Source organism: Clarias gariepinus, chromosome 15, assembly GCF_024256425.1.
Source record: "Clarias gariepinus isolate MV-2021 ecotype Netherlands chromosome 15, CGAR_prim_01v2, whole genome shotgun sequence".
In the NCBI taxonomy this organism is placed as follows: domain Eukaryota; kingdom Metazoa; phylum Chordata; class Actinopteri; order Siluriformes; family Clariidae; genus Clarias; species Clarias gariepinus.
Genome location: NC_071114.1, coordinates 14,119,839 through 14,135,094, shown reverse-complemented (window position 1 = coordinate 14,135,094; position 15,256 = coordinate 14,119,839). Strand labels below are relative to the sequence as shown.

Below are 15,256 nucleotides of genomic sequence, written 5' to 3'. Positions count from 1 at the left end.
TAATGTTAGCCAATTGAACACAATTGATTTCGCTTGTTTGACATAAACCGTCTCAAAACATTCTTAACTTCTTGGACAGCAAAGATGCATCTTTCAGAAAGGGGTTAAGATGAGGGATTGTTAAGGTGAGGCTGGGAAGATGACGGGGCTTGTAGATTTGTCTGGTAATACTGATGAGTTCATAACACCTATGCAAGCTACCATTTTTTACTGGTGGGGGGGGGTGTTCTTGCATATGTTTAAGTAATAACTCATGGCAATGTATGTTAACATGCAGATGTCCTACATAAAATGCATAAAGTTTAGATACTGTAGGTTTTCAAACTTAGAAAAAAAAAAAATTTAAAAGCAGTGCTGCAATATAATTAAAGTTTACAAAAACATATCATAAAAATATATATATTTTTATTAGACACTGGTCAATAAGTATACATTACAGCTTTTACATAAACTATTTTACACCACTCCAAAATGAAAAGATTTATAAAATTCCTTTAACAGCCTGTTTAATCTGGAACCGTGTTCACAGTATTTGAAAGGAGACATCCATCCTCCATTTTTGCTCTTCATGACATTGAGTCGAGCAGCTTGATGGGAAATGAAACAGTGTGGAAATGGCACAGTGGTCTGTTAACTGTATGAGCTCTGATATCGATGACAGCTTGGGCTGTGTCTTTAATCAGCGTAGAGGAGTGGAGGAAAGTGATCAGCCCTGCTGAGGCCAGAAAAACACCATATCTCCATACATGACGTTTACCAGAACAGAGCATGGCTGTGTTGTCTTTCTAAACAGAAGACACACACTAACCACCTGCACTTACACACATGGACACTAAAAGACAAAATCTCTGGCATTCCAACTTCTTAAAATTATCACAGCGTGTGTAGATGTTGTGATAGCAGCAGCAGTTTGCAGCAGCCGATTAAGTACGTTAGTCGCCGTGCACAGCACGGAGACACTAAGATAAGCCATCATTTCCTCTCTGGTTCAACCTGTGAGGGTTCTGCATCGACATCAACTGAAGAAATAAGTGGATTCCTTCACTCTCTGAAGATCAAAATCACCTGGCAGAAAAGTACACAAATATTCTAAGGGACTAATAAAACATACACAGGACATGTTGTGTTCATATAAACATACACTGCAAGGCAAAAAAAAAAAAAGTCACCACTTTAGGAAAATCTAATTATTGGCCTGCATCAAATACCGAAAACAGTTAGCGAGATTTTTAACTTACTGGAACTGGGCCATCAGGGTAAAAGGGAAGGCAGATGGTGTGATGCACCCACCATGCATAGTGCCCACTGTACAAGCCTCTGGAAGCAGTGTTATGATCCAAAGTTGTTTTAGTTGGTCAAGTTTTGGCTCAGCAACATTATGTGGCAACAAAAAGAAGTCAGCTGATGATCTGAATGTACTGAATGGCCAGGTTATAACATTTATGGACTTTTTAACTAGAACAGGCATATTCCAGGATTCGAACTATGAAAGCGTGGTTCTGGAAGCATGAAGAATCATTTTCACACAGGAATTCACTACCACACTGTGCACCATCATCAAAGCTAAAGGCGGTCAATGAAATATTGGGGTGGGTGACTTTTTTTTTTTTTTTGGCAAGGCAGTGTAAACACACACATTAGCAGCAACATCTGCCCCCATTTACACTTTATTTCATCTTGATTTAGTAGACTACATCTGGGTTGAAATCATCAATTTAATTAAATTAAATGCACTGGTTTCACTAAGCCACATCTAAAAACCTAAATCCCCCTTGACGAGTGACATACATGCCACTGAAAGATGAAAGATGTAAGATAATAATGATTATGATGATTACGGTCAATGATGTTTAAGTATCGTGCAGACCGAAATGAAGCTAAATGACAGAGAACAAGAAAAACATATCTATATAAATATAATAATATATTACAATATAATACGCAATATATTATGTATAATAATAAAAGAGAATAAGACCAGACTGTTATAACAAATAATCCAAGTTCGGATGTACTTCTATTACAGCAATCTGTCAACAATTTTCAATAAAAAATAGATTGTTATTGAATCAGTTATCATTCTAATCATTTCTAAACGATTTATACTGTAGTTACATTAATGCTACAGAATTTCAATGAGACAATGTAGTCCTTATAATTTTTTACATTATAGCAGGATTACACTATAGCTTTTAAACCAAGTCAAACCAGGACACAAGAAAGTAAAAACTAATCTTTATTAATCTATATACACTAATCCCCTGCTACAATAATGCACTTTTCCCAGTGCTTGGATACCATCAACAAAAAAAAAAAAAAAAGATTTCTCAGAAGCCATAATCAGCCTGCTTGCTTCACGACTGAAACAGAACTGAAACTGTCCACCCAGGAAATCCTTTAACTTATTAAACATGTGGAAATAGCTTGGAGTGGAGCCAGGATTTCTACGGGGATGTGACTCCCGACCAAGTTCTTGCTATGTGTGAGTAGTGTTCGTGAATGATTGTGCGTACAGTTTCCACAGACAGATACTGTGGGATCTGTTGGCGACATGTTGTCTGTCAATTTTTAAGGAACAGGCGTTCCACTCACTAAATGTTGATTGGAACGACTGCGGTGCGCCGAGGTTCATCAATTCATGTATGGCTTACTTTAAAACATTTTCACCATTTGAATGTTTTACATCAGCTTTGGTGCTGTGGTTAAAGCATTCTGTAAATGTCAATCACCTTTATGTTGACATTCATCACAAGTCTAAGTTTCATTTAAATTTAACTTGGCCAAACAGTTACCAATATAGAAAAGAGGATGTTGGCAATTAAATGCACCAAAGTTAACAATAAACATTACCCAATTAACACAATTCAACACAATCTGCCTCTCTGTTAAAATCAACATCCTCCGACAGATCTCATCATGACATTGTGGTTTGACTGCACGACTGTCAATCAAAGCGCACTCACCTGTTTCTGGAACTTTTCCCAGCAATTGCGACATTTTCCAGTATTCCAGGAATTTCTTGCTCTTGGTGTTGCCCCTGGAAGTAATCATAGGGAATTGTGCAGTTGTTCAGGTGAAGAGAAAAATTTGTCAATAAACTTAAATATAACAGGATAAATGAAACATTGCATGTCTGTGCAGGTATGTGCTTCTCTACCTTTGTTTATGTGTCTATGTCAATGTCTGTAGGCCTACATATGTCAATGTGTTTATCTGCATACATGGGATTTTTCGTGTGTATGCACGTGTATTTTATAACGTACGGTGGTCCTGAGCAATATTTTTGCAGCAGGAATGTGGAGAGGTCCTGAAGAATAGGCTGACTGTGCAAAGCCACAAACTGCTCTCGACACACCTGAGAAAAAAAACAGCAAATCATTTCTTACTGACTACACCCACATCTGGCCATATAACTAACAGTTTTTGCAAATTTTGATTTTAATCTGTCTCCTTCATGTAATCATGAAGGAAGTCAGCTACATTTGGAGGCAAAGGAGAAAAGCTGCGACAGGGTGAAAGTGTTAACTCAGGCTGCACACACACGCGCACACACCGAGCATCTCTCTTCCGCTGAACCAATTTTATGCCTGCCTGGGGACATATAAATAACTCTGCAAAGTGTGTCCATGTGTTCGACTAAACAAACAATCTTTCTGTTACATTCAGGTCAACCACCTGATTAATGAGGAATGAACACATAGGGTCTGCTTTAAATCACACAATGGAATGTAATGCATATTGGGAAATAATACTTTTTTTTATAATGCTGTTGAATTTTTCATTCTTTCATTCAGTTGTAAAAAGGGGTTGACTTACTTTTTACAGCAGCTCAACAAATTGTCATTGTGTTTTGTACAAAATATAATCAGATTTGTTTGCAGTACTACAAGAACTTTTCATTTTAGGTAAAATTCCATATTCAGATTTAACAGAACTAAAACTCCAGGCTAGATGATATTAATGATTCAACCCAAGGTCCTGTGGAGAGACATTTCCAAAGGATGTTTTATTGAATAAGCCATTTTTAATGGTTTATACATCAATGTCTCAACTGGTGTAAAGGGTGTAATACTCAAGGCCAGCGGAAGCCTATTACAAGTGTGTTGAGCTGCTGCACAGCAGATGGTGCAGTCAGCAATTTAACAGATGCTAAGTAAGACTAAAGCGGCAGACTGAGGTGGAAGGTTTACATTAGGGTCAGGAGAAGCTCAGGATCCTAACAAATACAGGTTTCACATAGAGTGACCAGAAATGAGAAGACTTGTTTGGAACATACCTTGTTCATGATGTCTACTGTAAGAGCGTGAGTCCAGTAGCAGTCATGCACCGATACAAAGGTCAAACCAGCACTAAAAATGCAGAACATCAGAAACTTTAATATACACATACAATGCTGTCCAAAAGTCTTGAGTTAGTCCTTATTTGTTGCATGCAAATTAAATTAAACAAATAGGAACAAATATTTAACTGTAGCAGGACGCAAAGTGCCAAAACATACAATTAAAAAATTGGTTGTTTATATATCAACCTAAGCAGCAACCTCTTTTCCCCTCTCGTCTGTTCCAACCACTCAGCATCATAATAATGTGTCATAATCTGCATCTGTTTCTCACTGGTTTATGCCTTTAGTAAAGATTTTTTATGCTTAAATGATTCATAGATCAACAAACAAAACACATTCTTCTGAAACTGATCAGGTAAAAAGATTTGACTGAAAATGAGAGCCAAAAACTTGCTAAAACAAAAGCCAAAACAGTACTTCAAGAAGCATGGAGAACTATTTTGAAGGCTACATTAAATAATATACAAAAAAGTCTGGCTCTTTGAAAGCAAAATATGAAGAAATGACAGGTGGTTCAGGACTGTATACTGCATGTTTAAATAAATTAGACACGTGAACAACATTTCAAGAAGAGCTACAAAGTTTTAAAAAGAATACAAACGAATCTGATCAGTATAATACCTGTAACAGTTGAGTGCAGTTAGCATCATATGTGTGGAGTCCAGAGAATGGATAAAGTTTGGGGGGAATGCATTCTTTTGCTTTACTGTGTCCGGCCTCCTAGAATGGGTTAATTAGAACAACAGTGACACATGTAAGGGCCAGATGCAACAGTTGTTCAACATGTTTAGACTGTTGGTTTCATGCTTCACCACATTCACTGGCTTAAAAATATGGGATACAAATGAATATAATAGCTGACAGAAATAGTACTCTTTAAATAATTGAGTGTGTTCATTATCACTGGATATATGCTCACTGGATGGCTTGCACTGTAAATAAATGGTCAATCAGAGCAAATATTATTTCCACATTTATTTAAATTATGTATCCATTTCATATTTAACTACAAGTTCATGAACAATGTTTGTGCTGGATGAATCTCTAAAGCCCTTCAATTAAGCAAACAGTGCACTCTGTAGGTTAAAAAAAGCCATTATGTTAAACGCTATATTGCGAGCATACACAGTAAAAAAAATAAAATAATAAAAGATTGGAACTGGGTGCTGGCTTGGATAAAATTACTTTACTTGTTTAAAGATAAGCTGAGGACAGGTTTTACCGAGCTTTGCATAACTACTGTAACAAACTAGAATAGAAGTGGAGCATGGTGGTGGTAGCATACTGTAGAAAATTACCCTTGGTCTCAAGATTTAGAGACATATAATGCCAATGAGGAAAAGTTTAAAAATGTTTTAATAATCATATTTGGCTGCATAAGGAATCTCTGGTAGCAAAAACTCTGCAGGTTCTGAATCAAAAGGTGAGACTTTAGGTCAGTTTTCTTGACATGGATTATTTTCACAAAACAAATCTTTAAATGTAACATAACTATGTAAATAACTGTTTTTAAGTTTGTAATTTTTAGTAAAATGTAGTACTAGCATACTGCATTGTCACTCCAGAGTCCTAGTACATTGTTGTTGTACAATTCTAAATAATATTCTGTAGCTACAAATATATCGTTGTATAGCAGGGCTACCTGAGACGTTAACTAAAATATAAAAAGATCACTTTCATTTATAGGCTGCCATTAATGTGGCAAATTTTACTCATGTCGATGCACACTGGTAATATGTACAGAGCCATGGAAAAAGGCCTCTTTCTATGCTCACAATGTATTTCCTCTGACAGAGTAGTGTATCCACTTTGGGTCCTCAGTCACCAGAGATCTGCTGCCTACCAGCTTTCTAAACCCATCATTAATTCAGGTCGTAGCACTAATGAAGCTCTTTTCAGACCATAATCGTCACACTTAAGAGATCATTGAGTCTTTCAAACATCTATTCATGGTTTTAGTGTTGTCAGATCAGGTATGCAAGATGTTTTTTTTTTCTTGTTGAAGATACATCACTATTACAATTAGCATTAGAAGTGGAATTAGAAGTGGAAAAGCTCATTAAGTACTTTCGGGGCACTTTCACACTTAAATAATAAAAGGTAATACAAATGATGAAATAATGCGACCAATAAAAATTTATTAAAGATAGTTATAGACCATAATATTAGGTACTAATGGGTACAAATGAAATATTTGGAAAAAATGCATTTGAATTCAATATACAGTATACAATATATATTACAATATACAAAACTTGTTTACTTTCATTTTACTTAGATTTTAGGATTTGAATAACTGCTTATAGAAAAATTTAAGACAAGACAACTGTAGAGCAAACCAACTTAAATTATATTCACAAGGCTGTCCTGAAATGTCTAAATGAGTTGCTCATTCATGTAGTACATGGTTGTGTAAAGACTGAACTGCTAATCTAGGGCAGTGAACACACTGATAGTGACACTAATAGTGGCAAGATGATGCACTCCGTGAACTGTTTAATAGTGGAATGTGAGATGAACTGCTATTACAGTAGCAGTTCATCTTACATAGCGTACAGTATGCTATAGCGTTATAGATAATGTGATAGCAGCCTGAGCTGCCTCAGCAAAAGCAGCTGTCTATTAAAGGTGGGGTAGATGGCGATCAGTGAACGCAGAGCCCCTCTGAGACACAAAATTTTTTTAATCAAAGCAGGTGATCAGGTCACAGAGCTTGGCATGTCACTTGAGCAACAACATGGTAATAAATAACAGCAGGGTTTGAATTGGATGTCAACTGTAAAACTGTCTTAAAACAGTTTCAAATCAGTTTCAGACATTAGCACTATGGATGCATTATTACCAACATTAGTGTTGGCTCAATACAATGCTTATTTATTTATATTCACAAGGAAAGAAAGACAGAATTCCCCACCAGCAGCTGATGATACACAGCTGATTAAAAATTTCCATGACACCCCTGATTACTTAAAAAAAAGTGGTTTTTAATCTAACTTTAATCTTGTAATCTCCTCAAACACTGGCATGAAGGAGTGAAACTTCACCTAAGATATTCAATGGCAAGACACATGGCCACTTCTAAGTAGGTTCTGTTAACTTTGATAAACTACTTTTTAATGGACACGGCAGCATAATTTTCCACACTGACATGTTTAACAGTTCTTATTGAAATCAAAAGCAAGAGATTGAGACACAAGCCGGTTGCATTAGAATGAGTCTATATTAAGCATTGATATTTTAGTGAGTAGCTTTGGTATTGATTCCTCTGTCATTTTATCTCATGCTTCATCTCATCTTGCATCCTTTCCTTCTATCTCTGTCTGTCCCAGATGCACAGAAAGAAAACAATGTAGGCAATGAAGCACCTAGAGAAATTATTAGTACCCTAGATTCATTATGCTGAATGAAAAGTCTTTATGTACACACATTTCCATCTCAGCTGAACTACTTGATTTCTCACAGTGAGGGAAGGTTTGACTTTGTTTCAGAGTACTCTATTTACACTTCCCGTCATGACAAAGCAGAGAGTACTGTCACCAAGATTGTAGTGGCTGTCAGTTGAGGTTGTTTCTGAGACGTGCCTCTCTGTCTCCACTCCATTAGTTCTATACAATGCTTATTTATTCATACTCAAAGAAAGTAAGACAGAATTCCCCACCTGCAGCTGATGATACACAGCTGATTAAAATTTTCCATGACACCCCTGATCACTTAACAAAACAAGGTTATTAATTCCAGTATCACTAGACATAATAATCAAACGTGCACTTGAAAAAAAGCATTACTGCATTCCTAATAGGAACAACTGCTAAACCTCACAAGAAGAATGGTGTACACGATCATATCACACTTAATGAGTTAGCAAGGTATTGCCCATTCGGGGTGATGCTGCATTGGGTAAATGGTATGCATGATATTCAGCAGTGACATTTCAGGATAAAATGCTATTCTCCTTCTCTAAGGGGCCTTGTGCTTCTTTTACTTCCACTGCTGTGCTAACAAGCTGCAATTCTCCCTTAGTGTTCACTAATTTCTTTCCCTCCAGTTAATTTGTTCACATTCCAACACAATGCATTATAAGTACACATTAGTATTTTATACAATTTAACAACATCATGTATATATTTACTGTAAGGATTTATGGACTGGAGTGGGAGTGTGGGAAGTTTTAATCATTTTAAATGTCACAAATCGCTCTGTTACAATTAAGTTACGTGTTACTTTTATGTACCCACCACTGTGGCTGGTAGGTTGTGCTTACAAACTGATTTTGGATTAGAGCAGCAGCAGCCTCTCCCAGGTCCTGGTGCCCCACCTCCCAGATAGCATTTTGAGTTTGGAAACAGTATGGGACAATTTGATCGATTTCATTTAACAAAATAAAAATAATAATAATAAAAAAATGATTACTGCTTTATTTTAAGGTGGCTAAAGGACATTTTAATGAAGGCTCAAGTTACCCTAAAATAGGCCTAACAATGCCCATTGTCAACTTTTAAGGTATTGAAATAAGAACTTCAATTGCAGGCCAGTGAAAAGAAAAAAATAGTATGCAACAAAAGCTGAAAAGGTGTAGGTCGAATCTGTGGTACAGTACTTACTCATAGACGTCATGGCTTATCTGGAGACTCAGAAACTGGATGTTGCTCTTGAGCTGTAGAACAAAATAGGAAACAGAATAAAAAATGAGTCAATTTGCTCACATGCACAAAGTCATGTTTCTAAATGCACCCAATTATTCATTAATGAGCTTTATTCTGGTTAGGGTTGAGGAAGATCTGGAGCCTGTCCCAGAATCACATAGCGCTGAGCAGGAATAAACCCTGGGTGCTACACCAGGTTTTAAATAACTGAATAAGCGCTGACTGTTGCATGGTATTTTGCAAAATTCCACTGGAGAAAATGAACATGAGCAGAAATCTGCCTGAGGATACAGTATGTTTTTGACTCATGTCCCATGTGAGCCTTAGAATTTCATAACAAGTCATATATGTTAGAAAATCTCATAATCTTATGCAGCACTCAGGTGAGGAAAAGCAATGTTCTCATCATCTTCTTACTTAACCTTGTCTTCTTTTAAGCTGTCAATAACATGCTTAGCCTTAATGGCTCAGACTGCACTTAAAGTGCTTCAATATTGATCTCCGAACTCCTCAAAGACATAGCAGTAGACTTCAGAAGCACATGTTTATACCATGTTTCACCGGCGATATGAGATATGTTAATATCTGATGTGTGTAAAATGTAACCAGCAAAACCAGGATAATGTTCTCTAAATAAATTCCCTCTGAACAGCTTCCATGGTAATCTTTATAATTAACATGTGATCTCCAGTTGGTATCCATAATATATTTTGCAATGAAAGTTGACTACTTCTTTATTTTATTTTTTTACTTTAACACGCTGATATATATTCTCTTTGGTTAATGTTTTATAGAATACCAGAAAACCATTCAACTGCCTGCCCATAGTGGTTCTAGTGAGATTTAGATCTTGCTCTATCTCTATTTAATACAGCAGTGCTTTAGTCCTTTAGCATATCATGGTTCCTCACCTTCTCATTCACCATGTAAACTTTAACTCTTAAAAAAAAAAATTAAAAGACCTTGAAAATGTATGCTTAAAGTGTTTTAGCTTGTAATTTAATTTCATTTAACAAGGGCCCAATGAAAACACTATTCAACCTAGCAGTTTTAGAAAAACTGAAATTTTGCATGTGGCTTACCATATTTAAGGAAAACAATATGTAAAGATGGCTCTCTCAAACTGAATACAAGTGCAGAGGGTTTTGAGTGTATGGGAGAGTAACTCCATAGGTGGAGTAGTGGTAATCAATCACCATGATGCATGACTCTCTTAACCATGTTAATTGGGGAACAATTTAATGCATGGAAGAGTGTTAAATAGCAAATGGGAGACGACTTGACTGCTGGACAGCTAGGTTTTCCACCTCTAAAACCACCCTCTCTTGTATCCTGTTTTATCCTTTCCATAATACAAAAAAATTAAATGAATAAAAATAAATAAATGTCAATTTTGAGACATTGGGTTCAATGTCACGTATTTGTCCTACATCCTGTATTTAAAAAATAATAATAAACCAGATTTAAATGAAACATGAGCAGTCACATTAGAGTAACAAGATCTTTCAGGATGTAATGGTGGCATAATGCCTGCTCAGTGAATAGAGCTCAACTCATAAAAGTTGATAAGCTATGGATTGGACAGCAGCTTCACTTTCTGCTGCTTATTATCAGACAGATATAACCTGAGCACTGCAGCAGTTTTACTACCTGGCTCTGCAGATCTTGTTTTATTTACTAAAATATGGATTAAGAAGCCAGTTTCTATTGTTTAGATAAAAAACTGTATCATTATTTGGTATGATACATGAATTACAATCCTACTAAAATGGTAGTTTCTCTGGGTGTAACTAAAAATCTCTGGTCATAAGGCTAACATCAATTTGCACTTTCCTTCTCAGAAATTTGTGTCATGCATGTGCGTCGCAGCAAGACAATCAAATTAGAGGCCATAAATTGATTCCCACATAAATAAATTAATTCCCCATGAATTGATTCTATGTTTCTCATGGCATCATTAACCTCATAAACTCTCAAGATTTGTCAAGACTTACTTCACCAAGGTAACAATACAGTATGTAATTCGCTATTAGTGTTATTGTAGCTGTTAAGTAATTCTCAAGAACCAAAGAATATGCTTCTATGTAGTTAAATGTCCTTCAACTGCTAAAGGTTCTCAACATGAGAGGGAAAAGGTGACAGCTTCTTTAGGATCATTACATATTTTTAAGTTCAAAACACCTTAAAAACACCTTAACAATCAGATCATCCTGATATTTTTACTGGGTGCATTTTTGCCATATTTTGGAGAGATAACTTTTGGCAGAAGGATATTGTAGATATGGGAGTAGACAATGCATCACTCTGATGAAAATGTGTAGAAATTAACAAATATAGCCTAAATACATTCTTAAATAAAAGCTTTCCCAAAGGGTTCTGTACCAGTCCGAACTTTCTTCATGAAAAGTTATCTAAAGGCTTTACAGCCGAAAAGTTGACAAATCAAAAGTTCATTTAGAGTCAATAAAAAATATATATATAACCTTTTCCCCCCTCTAATAATTTCTGAAAAACAATGCAAGTATAATTAGCACAGAATATAACACATTTTCTGCTTCAAGAAATGTCTATGACAGGACCTTTTTAAAAATGTGCTGTCTCAGGAAAAACAGAAAAGCTGTAATTAGTGTCATGGTGATGTGGGTATCGAAGGCGCACTACTGTGAATGTGTCATGCTGAAGGTCACAATAATTGTTATAGAAAATCACAAAAGAGGCTTAAAATAGAAACATAAAACTATAAATCCCAAGCTGCTGCCACATACACAATACACACAAGTAGATCAATCAACATGGCGTATGACTGCAGTAGCTCATCTAGGACATAAAGACAAAAAGCAAAGCTCTAAGGCCAATAGTGGACAAACGCACAGTCAGGTGAAATCCATATCTATGATAATACATCACACTGTAAATTGATATAGCAGCTAACCATTACACAATATAAGTTTTCTGGTTTTCCTGAGTAGTCGTTTTCTCCACTTGATTTGTCTGTGTCCTGATTTTACAGATACCTAATTCAATAGCACATTTCCGATAGATGAAAATAGTCATAATTAATGGTCTTTGGCTAATGTGATTCATAAACTTGGAAACGCTTTTTTTTATTGGAGAAATATCTGTCTATGGAAATCAAATACTGAGAACGACAGCCTTCATTACAAATGCAAACATTACAGTAAAAGTTCTTTTTCTTCGTCCCATTTTGCATTTCATTATATGAATTTGGGATCAGAACATATGGTCAGCCATGATACGTTACACCCCCCCCCCACCACACACACACATACACTCTACTCGAAGAGAGTGGGTTAAATTTGGATCCCAACATTATGATGGTGCTGGGGCTTGAATCTATGGCTTGCAGTATCCCAGAGCTTTAACATAAGAGCCATCAAAAGTGATGCATTCCTTTATAACTCTACAATCAGCTCGCCACCTGATTGGTCACTTGACATATTAAAACAATGACTATTGGTGCCACATCCTCAAGGGATTAGGCGCAATGTTGCTTAATGAGTCAGCACCCCAAAAGGAGACAAATACTGACTTCTTCTGTGGATTATTCCCAGTTCTTTGAAAATCACTCTACTCTTAATCAAGTCAGCTGTTTAAAAATTGACTCGGAGACAAAGCAATATTGGCACTAGCATGAACGCTGACAAGACAGCACAAATCAGCCAGTTAATTTGGCTGTAGAAGCCAAAGAACAGCCTGGCTCTTAAAAACATTGGTAAGTTGTTCATTCTTGCTTTGTGGCCTGAAGATGCAACATGGCCTTCTGGTGTAATCATTTACTTTTGCCAAGGATATGTTTGGGGGCACAAAAACAAAAGGGCAAATTAATTTTGTAACACCTTCTTGCAAGTAGGCCAGCTTTGCAGTGTAATTATCCAAAAATAAATAAATCCACATAAAACCATGATAAAAAGTGACCTGCAAACTGATTACCGATGCATAATTACATCAGTTAGCTCTATTGATGTATAGCCATTGGGTGGAACATCCCCTGAGCAGTTTCCTCTCCCTTACCAGCAGGGACATGAAAACCCGGACGCGATTAAGCGTTGTTGAATTCATCCCAGCTTAATTTGTTTACAAACAATAGTGACATTAAGTTTTTATCATCCCATCCTTCCCATCATCTAATTAATGCTGCATTTCCTATGGAAAGAACAGTCAAGGATAAATGGGATAAGAGAGGAGAAATTAAACTGAGGTGACCTTGTTTCTAGTGTAGCATGTTGTTGCTATATGGTGATCCATTTTAATAATTACATTTAAATTCTCCCTACTGTTTACCCTGCCATCATTTTGTACATTACTATAATAATGCACATTTTGCGGTTCACATCAGGGTTTGATGTTTTGCAATTTTCTTTTTGGAGAAATTAGAGCTGTATCCTGGTGTGTAACATCCATCCATGTGGCAGAGAGTTCAGAGGCCACCACTGTGCATCTGCTACTACAAAGCACTGTAGACATAACATCATTTAACACAAACACTGTTACTGCTAATGTTTCTATAATTTTGCATCTTATTTGTTGTGAGATGCTTTAACACTCTGGGATTGTGGGGGCACACTGATAGAGGCAGAGAGGGAGGCAGACAAGGAATTGGGATCCTGTGGTGATTAATGAGAGTCCCAGAGTTGCTACATTAATCTAGTTAGTGTGACACTCCGCAGAACCCCAATGAGCCCAGGAAAGGACCCTCCACCACCATGGAATTAAAAACAAGGTGACGGGTAGAGCAAAGCTGACACCTGAAATTAAGGAGAGATGTTTTACAATGTCAGCCTTCACCTTTAACCCCACAGACTACCTTCAGAGAATAAACGGGTAAGAATGATGGTGCTCTGTATGGTTAACTGGATGGCATGTAATCCAATATATGGCAACCGTTACTGGGCAGCATATATTGACAATGGGTTACAATCTTTCATAACAGAGACCTGACTCGGACTTAATTAATCTTCCCAAAAAGGAAGCAGCAGGTTGGATTAAAGATGTTTTGCAGTTAAAAGCTAACCAGGTTTTCATTTTAGGTTATAATCTCAAAGACACATTTTCAGACCCAAATGTGACTGAGGGCCTGCTATTTAAATACACAATTCCAAATGTCACAGTACCATAAAACTGACCCACACTAGCATTTTAAGTAAAACCTAAGGTCTGGTGGCTGCTCTGTGGTTCAGTGCTGGTTTTAACTGGCTGAGTGCATAATTAAAGCCAATTAGATGGTGAATAATTTGTGAAGGCGCTCTGCTCAATGGTTAATCATGGTCTTCATCAGAAATTCCATAAAAGTCCAATAAAAAGTAATGATCTGAAATCACGGAGCCAAGTTATGATGTCTGGCCAGGGGCAGAATATTGTGTGAAACGAGGCCTGCAATTGCCTTTGCCATCACTCTTAGACTATTTGATAAAAGTCAGTACTCAGAAAAAAGGCACAGGTGCTCCTCACATAAACAGATACAGTACTGTAAGTTGCTAGACAAGGATGACATCCAGACATATTGCCTGTTTTTACACAAGAGGCAAGTCTCACCTCCTTTCACACTGCCAAAGAGCTTAACAGGGGCCATTAGGGAGCAGTTCCACATCACATTCACTGCTAGCCTAAGAAAAGCTGAAAGGTAGGAAGCTGTGAAAATGCTTGTGGCACAGCAATAAATGAAATTCGGGGAGCAGGTGTAAGAAATGACAGGAAGAATCACATTGCAGACTCGCACAATATGACAAGATGCGCTAGAATGATCTCTACACATGTCGGTGCTTTTAAATTATCAGAAAGTCTCTGCTGACCTTATCTGCAGTTCACCTCAGATAAGTCACATAAAAGTCCAATCCACACTGTTCAGCTGTGTTCTTTATGCAATAGAAAAAGATCACATAGCTTATATCAAACAGTTTAAATGCCCATAAAATTACTTAATGAAGCATACGCTGGAGGACAATCTGATTGGTAAGCTAAGCATACAACACTTTAAAAATGTTAGACAACACAGTTGGAGAGGGAACAAACTGCATTTTTATGTGGCATAATGCACACCAGTGCAATACTAGGCAACTACATACTAGAAATATAAATCACAACTAAGATCCCGTGGAACCTAACTAAAGAGAAGAAGAAATGTCAACTCCTATGGATGTTAAACAATCCATCCCCAGTATCTCCATCTCGCCCTCTCTCTGCATCCATCCATCCATAGCAGATGTGTCAAATAGGTTGAGGTGTGTGCAGCCAAGAACAATTAATTTAACAG

At 36.8% G+C, this 15,256-nt stretch overlaps 1 protein-coding gene across 1 annotated transcript in view; it reads right to left on the bottom strand.

Annotated features, from left to right (window-relative positions):
- Window positions 1-375: 375 nt before the first annotated feature.
- The window catches only part of polrmt (polymerase (RNA) mitochondrial (DNA directed)), a 51,577-nt gene continuing 36,696 nt past the window's right edge, over window positions 376-15,256 (bottom strand). The window contains exons 16-21 of the mRNA XM_053513478.1: window positions 8,944-8,996; window positions 4,964-5,062; window positions 4,277-4,349; window positions 3,264-3,355; window positions 2,964-3,037; window positions 376-1,065 (exon numbers count right to left, since the gene is read on the bottom strand). Of these exons, the coding sequence (XP_053369453.1) occupies window positions 1,016-1,065; window positions 2,964-3,037; window positions 3,264-3,355; window positions 4,277-4,349; window positions 4,964-5,062; window positions 8,944-8,996 (441 nt within the window). The 3' untranslated portion in view covers window positions 376-1,015. The remainder of the gene's footprint in view (window positions 1,066-2,963; window positions 3,038-3,263; window positions 3,356-4,276; window positions 4,350-4,963; window positions 5,063-8,943; window positions 8,997-15,256) is intronic.